At 45.8% G+C, this 12,494-nt stretch overlaps 1 protein-coding gene across 12 annotated transcripts in view; it reads right to left on the bottom strand.

Moving 5' to 3' along the window:
- Positions 1 to 12,494, bottom strand: part of LOC139541722 (disks large homolog 1-like) — a 269,358-nt gene that overhangs the window by 185,698 nt on the left and 71,166 nt on the right. Inside the window, exon 1 of one of the 12 annotated variants that reach the window (XM_071346683.1) lies at positions 5,849 to 6,675. The exons of the other annotated variants lie outside the window; for them this stretch is intronic. Coding sequence (XP_071202784.1) covers positions 5,849 to 5,950 — 102 coding nt within the window. The 5' untranslated portion in view covers positions 5,951 to 6,675. Of the gene's footprint in view, positions 1 to 5,848; positions 6,676 to 12,494 lie in introns of those variants that run through there. 12 annotated transcript variants of the gene reach the window in all.

The raw sequence follows: 12,494 nt of genomic DNA, 5'->3' as shown, positions 1-12,494 counted from the left end.
ACGCCCCAGAACTGATATGACCCAGCGCATATTGATGTTTTGGAGGCTGGAAAGAGAAAAATCTACTGCAGATTGAGGTCTTGAATTTACAAAGAGAGATACTGTAAAATTCAGAAACAGAAACTCCTTCGGGGAAACAAATGCCCACTGTGTAAAGAATGCTGATCTTTTTATTTATTAAAACAATTATTTATTAAAACAATGCTTTCCCTAGCAATTTGGTGTCCTCCAGTCTTGTCCCCACTCTTATGTTCTGGTGCTTCCAGTTCCACCCGGTATGGTACTGAGAATAACAATGTCTTAATAATGCATGTTAATACAGAAAGACCTACTTAGGAATTGTGTCTATCAAAATATAATATTGCTTTTTACATGTTACCAGTGTTACATTATTTACACCTCAGTCTGCAAAATGGTTCTCAATCAAGGTTCTCCTCACAGCATTCCCATTCGCAGCATGTTGCCCCTGGCCATCTTCATCCCCCTCAGGAAAGACCTCCTCAGGTAAGACCTCCTCAGGTAAGACCTCCTCAGGTAAGACCTCCTCAGGTAAGACCTCCTCAGGTAAGACCTCCTCAGGTAAGACCTCCTCAGGTAAGACCTCCTCAGGTAAGACCTCCTCAGGTAAGACCTCCTCAGGTAAGACCTCCTCAGGTAAGACCTCCTCAGGTAGCTCTTCTCCTTGTCTCCTGCCAAGGTTATACAGAACTGCCACTGCAATAATGATGTCAGTGTAGTGTCCATCTTCGTGCAGAGCCCCTCCTGTAAGCACAGAAATCTTGAGCTCTCTCAGAGATCTCTTGTCAGGATATGAGAGGTGGTGTATTCTCTCTCTGAGATCTCGTCAGGATATTAGGTGGTGTATTCTCTCTGAGATCTCTTGTCGGGATATGAGAGGTGGTGTTCTCTCTCGGAGATCTCTTGTCAGGATATGAGAGGTGGTGTATTCTCTCTCTCTGAGATCTCGTCAGGATATGAGAGGTGGTATATTCTCTCTCTGAGATCTCTCGTCAGGATATGAGGTGGTGTTCTCTCTCTCTCTTCAGGTGTCTGAGGGTTTAAAAGCGGAGTCATAAGGTACCCACGACAGGCATATCCATTGTCACCTAGAAGGTGGCCTTCATATGCCCCTCTTTCCAGCATTGCACACAGATGACTATTGTCAAAGATACTGATGCCATGGGTGGATCCTGGCCATCTAGCTAGGATGTTGGTGAGCTGACTGTCGTCATCACTGACAGCCTGCACGTTGATGGACCAGTAAGCTTTCTGATTACGGAATAGTTCTCCATTCAACGCCACCAGAGTTGGGAATGAGAACGTGTGTACAGTCTATCGCCCCTAGTACACCTGGAAATATAGCTCTCCTGTAAAATCCAGCTGACAGTTCCGCTGTAGGATTGAATGTACTGATTCTTCAGACCCGAACAAAAGCACTGGACACTCTGGCTAGAATCCTGCAGACGGTTTTACTCGTGGAGTCCAAAAAGGTCCCCAACCACCATCTGGAAACATCCAGTTACTTAGAACCGTAGGGTCACCAAGAGCTGCAGTAGTGGGGGTACAGCCTCGTTAATATCACTCCCATACTTCATGGTTGGTCCAACCTTTCTTTCCAACCGGTTTCTAATTTTGTTCTCTGAGGAACTCTGTCGTTCTGGTCTCTCCACAGAAGATTTGCTGCCATTTAGTCAGTTAAACCACATCAAGTGGCAGTTTGGAGATTAATCTCCAATCTAAGTTTATATAAAAAAATATATATAATAATAATTGCAACAGGCTTCAAATTTACCTAGGTTAAAAGTAAAAACTAAATATAGATCAGATGAAGAATTAAATTAAAACTAGGTTTAACATTTGGTGCAACATGATTAACAGATAAACCTTGATTTAACCCAGGTTAAGAGGTTATCCATGTTGGTGCAACCTAGCCGTAGTATATTTGAAGTTTAAAAAGCCTTCTGAAGTTTGTAATTCCCACTTTGAAATTACAGACTTTATTTTCCCTTATGAAAAATGTATCACCAACTCCTTCAAAAATGTCCATTAATTATAATTCAAATGTCCTGTTGCAAACTGGCTCAAATTAAGATCCAACATCTTTATCAAAATGCTTGCCCATTATTTTGTCTAGAAGAGGAGATCTAAAAGAACACAGAGGGTTTAATGTGTGTTTCTCTCAGTCACCAGATCTCAACCCAATTGAACACCTATGGAAGATTCTGGAGCGGCGCCTGAGACAGCGTTTGTGGGAGATTCTGGATAACCAATACGCCATCCCAGTCTGACCTTTAACCCAATACGCCATCCCAGCCTGACCTTTAACCCAATACGCCATCCCAGTCTGACCTTTAACCCAATACGCCATCCCAGCCTGACCTTTAACCCAATACGCCATCCCAGTCTGACCTTTAACCCAATACGCCATCCCAGCCTGACCTTTAACCCAATACGCCATCCCAGTCTGACCTTTAACCCAATACGCCATCCCAGCCTGACCTGAACCCAATACGCCATCCCAACCTGACCTTTAACCCAATACGCCATCCCAGCCTGACCTTTAACCCAATACGCCATCCCAGCCTGACCTTAACCCAATACGCCATCCCAGCCTGACCTTTAACCCAATACACCATCCCAGCCTTTAACCCTATAAAATCACCAGTCCGCTGTATTAGCCTACCTTCCTACTAACACTTCTAACACACTTTTCACATAGCAGGATTTACGGTATGTTGCCTGTACGATTTACGGTGTGTTGCCTGTACGATTTACGGTGTGTTGCCAGCAGGATTTACGGTGTGTTGCCTGTAGGATTTACGGTATGTTGCCTGTAGGATTCACGGTAAGTTAATGTGTAAAAGAAAAGAAAATGCTTCCATGACCCTTTTTTGATCATGTTCACCCCTGCTTAGATTTTTTTCAAATTGTATTGTGTTTCAAAGTGGGATTAAAATGGATTTAATGGGCATTTTTTGGTCAACTATTTACACAAAATACTCTAAAGGCAAAGTGGAAGCTGTGAGTCTTCTTGGGTATGTATCTAAGAGCGTTGGATTTTGCAATATTTGCCCATTATTCTTTTCAAAGCTCTTTAAGCTCTGTCAATGTCTTGGAGATCATGGCTAGAGAAGCAATTTTCAAGTTTCACCATACATTTTCATGCAGATTTAAGTAAAACCTATAACTTGGCCAGTCAGAAACATTCACTGTCTTCTTGGTAAGCAAGTCCAGTGTAGATTTGGCTTTGTGTTGTATGTTATAGTCCTTCTGAAAGGTGAATTCCTCTACCAGTGTCTGGTGTAAAGCAGGTTTTCCTCTAGGATTTTTCCTGCGCCCCTTTCTTTTTATCCTGAAAAACTCCCTAGTCTTTGCCGATGTCAAGCATACTCATTCCATGATGCAGCCACCACCATGCTTGAAAATAAGGAGGCAATTACTCAGTGACTACCTCATGAAGCTAGTCGATCTGCCCCTGAACAAGGCAGTTAACCCACTGTTCCTAGGCCGTCATTGAAAATAAGAATTTGTTCTTAACTGACTTGCCTAGTTAAATAAAGGTAAAATAAATGAAAACAATAAAGCTGGTTGAGAGAATGCCAAGAGTGTGCAAAGCTGTCATCAAGGCACAGAGTGGCTACTTTGAAGAATCTAAGAATCTAAAATGAAATATATATTTTGATTTGTTTACCACTTTTTTGGTTACTACATGATTCCATATGTGTTATTTCATAGTTTTGATGTCTTCACTATTATTCTACAATGTAGAAAATAGTCAAAATAAAGAAAAACCCTTGAATGAGTAGGTGTGTCCAAACTTTTGACTGGTACTGTATATAATCATCTTTTCACTTGAGTATTTCGTGTGACAAAAAAATATATATATATGTTTAAATCACAATTATTATTTTTTTTCAATCCCACTTTAAACGTGAAAAAAATCCATCCAAACTCTTACTATACATTTTATAATAAGAGTTTTGTTGGCCAGAGTGTGTTGGCCAGAGTGTTATTACATGAGACAGTGAGAGGGTTGAGGAGGGGAGGAAGGGAATCGCCCAGAGGCGCGGAGAGGAGCAGTTGTTACGTAATCAGCTGAAGTAGCTGTTTGGTTTCCTGTGAGGGTTCTAAAACAGATGACAACACACACACACACACACACAAACAAACACACAAACAAACATGTACAGAATTAGAAGAAAAGCTGTCCAATAGGAAAGATGCACGGCAGATTAGATAGAGGAATTGTTTTGGATGCTTTTGAGGGCAAATACTGAGGCCATGGTAGCATGCTTTAGATGTGTATCAGTATTATGCTTATTATGACACCCTAGAGTACACGACCCAGCTTGCACCCTAGAGTACACGACACAGCTAGCATGCTACACTGAACGACACAGCTACCTTACTACAATGAACGAAACAGCTAGCATGCTACACTGAACGACACAGCTAGCATGCTACACTGAACGACACAGCTACCATGCTACACTGAACGACACAGCTACCTTGCTACAATGAACGACACAGCTAGCATGCTACAATGAACGACACAGCTAGCATGCTACACTGAACGACACAGCTACCATGCTACAATGAACGACACAGCTACCTTACTACAATGAACGACACAGCTAGCATGCTACAATGAACGACACAGCTACCTTACTACAATGAACGACACAGCTAGCATGCTACAATGAACGACACAGCTAGCATGCTACACTGAACGACACAGCTACCTTACTACAATGAACGACACAGCTAGCATGCTACAATGAACGACACAGCTAGCATGCTACACTGAACGACACAGCTACCATGCTACAATGAACGACACAGCTAGCATGCTAAAATGAACGACACAGCTAGCATGCTACAATGAACGACACAGCTAGCATGCTACAATGAACGACACAGCTAGCATGCTACAATGAACGACACAGCTAGCATGCTACAATGAACGACACAACTAGCACGCTACAATGAACGAAATAGCTAGCACGCTACAATGAACGAAACAGCTAGCATGCTACAATGAACGAAACAGCTAGCATGCTACAATGAACGACACAGCGAGCATGCTACAATGAACGACACAGCGAGCATGCTACAATGAACGACACAGCGAGTATGCTACAATGAACGACATCTAGTTTGGTGAGGACATTGGGAGTCATACATACTATGTGTCTGCTTGGTTTAACAGGGACGTTTAGAAACGCTCACGGTACGCTTGGCTTGGTAGAGCACGCTCAGAAACAGCGAGGCTAATTCCACACACATGCACGCACACACACACACACTGTGGCTGTCATGTCAGTGTGTCTAGAATCCACTTTAAACATTTTTTTTTTTTTTTAAATGTGACTAAATTCAAAACCTGATTCAGTGTTTGTGCTTCTCACAGTGAGAACGTCACCAGTGTGTTTGTGTGAAGGTACAGCGAGTAAACACACATTATTTACACTTGGTGTGCTCTTAAAAAAAAAAGAGAACGAGGCAGCCACGAGGGTCTCACCACACACACACTGACTCACACACAAACGTGGTGATTCCTTCTGCCCACGCACTGAACAGGCTAACGAGTGCTGTAGGAGCGCGTGTGTTAGCTCTGTTTGGGTTACTGGTGTCCTGACAGATATCTTTCTATCTATCTTTCTATACAGACCCCCTGTGGCTGACTATTACAGTACGCTGAGCCCTCACACACACACACGCGTAAATAAACACTGGCCCCCAGGCCACCATGCATCCATGTGTGTGTGTGTGTGTGTGTGTGTGTGTGTGTGTGTGTGTGTGTGTGTGTGTGTGTGTGTGTGTGTGTGTGTCAACGCTCGTCTCTTACCTTACATCCGAATATAAGCGAGACGGTGCTGTTGGTGCATGTTACTTTACAGTGGCACAACATTGGCGTAAAACAATCCGAGTGCTTGACGCTGGGTGTCATATCGTTGTCAGTGCCCGGGCACCTCCATCATGGTCTCTGTCCCCCCCCAGAGCCAGGAGCCCCCTGTACGTCTGTCTGTCGCTCTCTGTCAGTCTGTCAGTCCCGGCTCTGCCTGCCTACAGCCTGCTCTCTCTGCCTCTTCCTCATCACAACCACCATCCTCATATCCAGCGAGAGGTGTTGGCAGGCTTCATAGAGTCTCTCTCTTTCTCTCTCCTTACTACAGAGCACAGCAGTCCCAGTGTCCTCTCTCTGTAAGATCACAGCACAGCAGTCCCAGTCCTCTCTCTGTAAGATCACAGCACAGCTCTCTCAGTCTGTGTCTGTGCCTCTCTTCCTCCTCTACCCCCTCTCTCATTCCCTCACTCTCTCTCTCTCTCCGCTCGGCTGACTCGCCGCTCTGCATTCAGGCAGCCAGATCAATGAGCTCAGAGAGAGAGAGGGAAGAGCCATGGTGGTGGAGAAAGAGAGAGAGAGAGAGAGAAACAGAATGAGACAGAGAAAGAGAGAGAATGCCCTGGGCAGTTTCCTCTCTCTCTCTCTTTCTCTCTCCGTCACTGCCTCTCCGCCTGCTGCAGTGGAGGCTATGCCATGACTCGTGCACTCAGAGGGGCACCAGCACTACACACACAAACATGGGCAGGCAGAGAGAAAGAGAGAGGAAGGAGAGAGAGAGGAGGCGATGAGAGGGAGAGAAAGAGAGAGAGAGGAGAGAGGGAGAAGGAGAAGAGAGGGAGGAGAGAGGGAAGAGGGAGGAGAGAGGGAAGAGGGAGAAGGAGAAGAGAGGGAAGGAGAAGAGAGGGAGGAGAGAGGGAGAATGAGAATAGAGGTAGAAGGAGAAGAGGGAGAAGGAGAATAGAGGTAGAAGGAGAAGAGGGAGAAGGTGAGAGAGAGAGAGAGGAGAGAGGGAAAAGGCGAGAGAGAGAGAGAAGGGAGAGAGAAGAAAAGGCGGGAGAGAAAGAGAGAAGAAAAGGCGGGAGAGAGAGTTAAGAGAGAGAGAGAGAGAGAGAGAGAGAGAGAAACAGACAGAGAGAGAGAGACAGAGAGAGAGAAACAGACAGAGAGAGAGAGACAGAGAGAGAGAGAGACAGAGACAGAGACAGAGAGAAGAAAAGGCGGGAGAGAGAGTTAAGAGAGAGAGAGAGAGAGAGAGAGAGAGAGAGAGAGAAACAGACAAACAGACAGAGAGAGAGAGACAGAGAGAGAGAGAGAGAGAGAGAGAGAGAGAGAGACAGAGACAGAGACAGAGACAGAGAGAAGGGGGAGGGGTTCATTACACAGCCCAGTGGACAGGACAGACTAAACAAACACAGTGAACGACAGAGGAGAAGAGGAGTGGAGAGAGAAAGACTGTCCGTATGTCACCCAGGACAGGGAGGTGTGATCTCACCAGTATAGAAAGACTGACCTCTTCACACTACAACCCACTGCTGCCCCAAGAGAATATCACAGCAGCACGCTCATAGCAAACTAAACCTCTCTACACCACACACTGAAACACCACACACTGAAACGACACCACACACTGAAAGCCACAAGAGTAGAAAGGAGAGGGACGGAGAGGGAGAGGACTGCAGAAATAGTGGACAGCACTGGACACCTCATCTTGACCACACAACCTAGGCTTAAACCTGTCCAGCTACACCTCTGAAGCTGGACCTAAACCTAACCTGAGACAGAATAGCTCAATTTACAGAAGGATGCAATCACATGCCAGCAAAGCACTGTGGACTTTCAAACCTGCAGAAAGTTCATAGACAAAGTCGCTGTGTCCAGAAGTGTGTGTGTGTGTGTGTGTGTGTGTGTGTGTGTGTGTGTGTGTGTGTGTTCAGCACTTTAAAACAATGACAGACCTACACAGTGTACAGTCCTTCTCTCTCTGATGACAGATCTAGAGGATAGGAAGCAGGTGTGAGGAGATCCTAATCGCTCCTCTGGGTCTCGTCAACCAATCAGCTTCCAGCATCACTATCTAGATCACAAAGTGCTGAGCCACCATGATGCCACCACAGATAAACATCCAGGGAGAGAGAAGTGGGGGAGAGGGAGAGAGAGATGGAGAGAGAGGGGGAAAGAGAGGGAGAAAGGGAGAGCGAGAGGGGGAGAAAGGGACAGCGAGAGGGGGAGTGAGAGGGAGAGAGCGAGGGAGAGAGAGAGTGAGGGAGGGAGAGAGCGAGAGAGAGAGCGAAGGAGAGAGCGAAGGAGAGAGCGAAGGAGAGAGCGAAGGAGAGAGCGAAGGAGAGAGCGAGCGAGCGAGCGAGGGAGAGAGCGAAGGAGAAAGCGAGAGAGCGAAGGAGAGAGCGAGAGAGAGAGCGAGGGAGAGAGCGAATGAGAAAGCGAGAGAGCGAAGGAGAGAGCGAGGGAGAGAGCGAGGGAGAAAGCGAGGGAGAAAGCGAGGGAGCGAGCGAGAGAGCGAGGGAGAGAGCGAGGGAGAGAGCGATAGAGAGAGCGAAGGAGAGAGCGAAGGAGAGAGCGAAAGAGAGAGCAAGCGAAAGAGCGAGCGAAAGAGCGAGGGAGAGAGCGAGGGAGAGAGTGAGGGAGAGAGCGAGGGAGAGAGCGAGGGAGAGAGCGAGGGAGAGAGCGAGGGAGAGAGCGAGGGAGAGAGCGAAAGAGAGAGAGAGCGAGCGAAAGAGAGAGAGAGCGAGCGAAAGAGAGAGAGAGCGAGCGAAAGAGAGAGAGAGCGAGCGAAAGAGAGAGAGAGAGAGCGAAAGAGAGAGAGAGCGAGCGAAAGAGAGAGAGAGCGAGCGAGCGAAAGAGAGAGAGAGCGAGCGAAAGAGAGAGAGAGCGAGCGAGAGAGAGAGAGCGAGCGAAAGAGAGAGAGAGAGAGCGAGCGAAAGAGAGAGAGAGAGAGCGAGCGAAAGAGAGAGCGAGCGAAAGAGAGAGCGAGCGAAAGAGAGAGCGAGCGAAAGAGAGAGCGAGCGAAAGAGAGAGCGAGCGAGGGAGAGAGCGAGGGAGAGAGCGAGGGAGAGAGCGAGGGAGAGAGCGAGGGAGAGAGCGAGGGAGAGAGCGAGGGAGAGAGCGAAAGAGAGAGCGAAGGAGAGAGCGAAGGAGAGAGCGAAGGAGAGAGCGAAGGAGAGAGCGAAAGAGAGAGCGAAAGAGAGAGCGAAAGAGAGAGCGAAAGAGAGAGCGAAGGAGAGAGCGAAGGAGAGAGCGAAAGAGAGAGCGAGGGAGAGAGCGAGGGAGAGAGCGAGGGAGAGAGCGAGGGAGAGAGCGAGGGAGAGAGCGAGGGAGAGAGCGAGGGAGAGAGCGAAAGAGAGAGCGAAAGAGAGAGCGAAAGAGAGAGCGAAAGAGAGAGCGAAAGAGAGAGCGAAAGAGAGAGCGAAAGAGAGAGCGAAAGAGAGAGCGAAAGAGAGAGCGAGAGAGAGAGGGCGAGAGGGAGAGAGGGAGCGAGGGAGAGGGAGAGAGGGCGAGGGAGAGAGGGCGAGGGAGAGAGGGCGAGGGAGAGAGGGCGAGGGAGAGAGGGCGAGGGAGAGAGGGCGAGGGAGAGAGGGCGAGGGAGAGAGGGCGAGGGAGAGAGAGAGAGGGAGAGAGAGAGAGGGAGAGAGAGGGGGAAGCGAGGGAGAGAGAGGGGGAAGCGAGGGAGAGAGAGCGAGGGAGAGGGAGAGAGAGAGAGCGAGAGAGTTATGGCAGAAAGTTGTTGGGTCCACTTGAAACCCTGCATGCAGAGTTCTGTAAGATTCTCCTACATGTCCAGAGGAAAACTACAAACAATGCATGCAGGGCAGAATTAGGCCAATATCCACGAATATTTTTTTATTTTTTATTTAAAAGAGAAATTCAGTTTTGGAAACATCTGAAACATCAGTGACCCCCTCTCATATCATTACCAAGCCCTGCAATGCCAAGAGCTGAGCAAAGAAAAAAGAGTCCCCTCATCCAGCTGGTCCTGAGGCTGAGTTCACTGACCTGTTCTACTAACACACTGAAGCCTCAGTCCCCTCATCCAGCTGGTCCTGGGGCTGAGTTCACTAACCTGTTCTACTAACACACTGAAGCCTCAGGACCAGAACATCCAATCAATCAGAATAAAACAAATTACAACACAGTCAAAACAAAACTGCATTGCTTATTGGGTGGCTGCTTATGGTAGAGAATTGAACATTAAATTATCTGGCAACCGCGCTAGTGAACATTCCTGCAGTCAGCATGCCAATTGCACGCTCCTTCAACACTTGAGTCATCTGTGGCATTGTGTTGTTTGACAAAACTGCACATTTTAGAGATTGGTCTTTTATTGTCCCCAGAACAAGGTGCATCTGTGAAATGATCATGCTGTTTATTCAGCTTCTTGATATGCCACACCTGTCAGGTGGATGGACTTTCAAATTTGTGCACAAAATATGAGAGAAATACATTTTTGGGAGCGTTTGGAACAATTCTGCGATCTTATTTCAGGTCATGTAACCAACACCTTACATGTTACGTTTGTAATTTAGTTCAGTAAAAAAACAGAGCGAGATTGAGAACGGGTGGATAAATAACATCTCGGAGAGAGATATGCGTTTATAATCACATCTACGTACCCTACTGTTACCACAGGGTTTATAATCACATCTACATACCCTACAGTTACCACAGGGTTTATAATCACATCTACGTACCCTACTGTTACACACAGGGTTTATAATCACATCTACATACCCTACTGTTACCACAGGATTTATAATCACATCTACATACCCTACTGTTACCACAGGGTTTATAATCACATCTACATACCCTACTGTTACCACAGGGTTTATAATCACATCTACGTACCCTACTGTTACCACAGGGTTTATAATCACATCTACATACCCTACTGTTACCACAGGGTTTATAATCACATCTACGTACCCTACTGTTACCACAGGGTTTATAATCACATCTACATACCCTACTGTTACCACAGGGTTTATAATCACATCTACGTACCCTACTGTTACCACAGGGTTTATAATCACATCTACGTACCCTACTGTTACCACAGGGTTTATAATCACATCTACGTACCCTACTGTTACCACAGGGTTTATAATCACATCTACATACCCTACTGTTACCACAGGGTTTATAATCACATCTCATCTACATACCCTACTGTTACCACAGGGTTTATAATCACATCTACGTACCCTACTGTTACCACAGGGTTTATAATCACATCTACATACCCTACTGTTACCACAGGGTTTATAATCACATCTACGTACCCTACTGTTACCACAGGGTTTATAATCACATCTACATACCCTACTGTTACCACAGGGTTTATAATCACATCTACATACCCTACTGTTACCACAGGGTTTATAATCACATCTACGTACCCTACTGTTACCACAGGGTTTATAATCACATCTACATACCCTACTGTTACCACAGGGTTTATAATCACATCTATGTACCCTACTGTTACCACAGGGTTTATAATCACATCTACGTACCCTACTGTTACCACAGGGTTTATAATCACATCTACATACCCTACTGTTACCACAGGGTTTATAATCACATCTACGTACCCTACTGTTACCACAGGGTTTACAATCACATCTCATCTACATACCCTACTGTTACCACAGGGTTTATAATCACATCTACGTACCCTACTATTACCACAGGGTTTATAATCACATCTACGTACCCTACTGTTATCACAGGGTTTATAATCACATCTACATACCCTACTGTTACCACAGGGTTTATAATCACATCTCATCTACATACCCTAATGTTACCACAGGGTTTATAATCACATCTACGTACCCTACTGTTACCACAGGGTTTATAATCACATCTACGTACCCTACTGTTACCACAGGGTTTATAATCACATCTACGTACCCTACTGTTACCACAGGGTTTATAATCACATCTACGTACCCTACTGTTACCACAGGGTTTATAATCACATCTACATACCCTACTGTTACCACAGGGTTTATAATCACATCTACATACCCTACTGTTACCACAGGGTTTATAATCACATCTACATACCCTACTGTTACCACAGGGTTTATAATCACATCTACGTACCCTACTGTTACCACAGGGTTTATAATCACATCTACATACCCTACTGTTACCACAGGGTTTATAATCACATCTATGTACCCTACTGTTACCACAGGGTTTATAATCACATCTACGTACCCTACTGTTACCACAGGGTTTATAATCACATCTACATACCCTACTGTTACCACAGGGTTTATAATCACATCTACGTACCCTACTGTTACCACAGGGTTTACAATCACATCTCATCTACATACCCTACTGTTACCACAGGGTTTATAATCACATCTACGTACCCTACTATTACCACAGGGTTTATAATCACATCTACATACCCTACTGTTATCACAGGGTTTATAATCACATCTACATACCCTACTGTTACCACAGGGTTTATAATCACATCTCATCTACATACCCTAATGTTACCACAGGGTTTATAATCACATCTACGTACCCTACTGTTACCACAGGGTTTATAATCACATCTACGTACCCTACTGTTACCACAGGGTTTATAATCACATCTACATACCCTACT

The sequence above is a fragment of the Salvelinus alpinus genome, chromosome 16, assembly GCF_045679555.1.
Source record: "Salvelinus alpinus chromosome 16, SLU_Salpinus.1, whole genome shotgun sequence".
Taxonomy (NCBI): Eukaryota; Metazoa; Chordata; class Actinopteri; order Salmoniformes; family Salmonidae; genus Salvelinus; species Salvelinus alpinus.
This window is presented reverse-complemented; position numbering and strand designations above follow the sequence as displayed.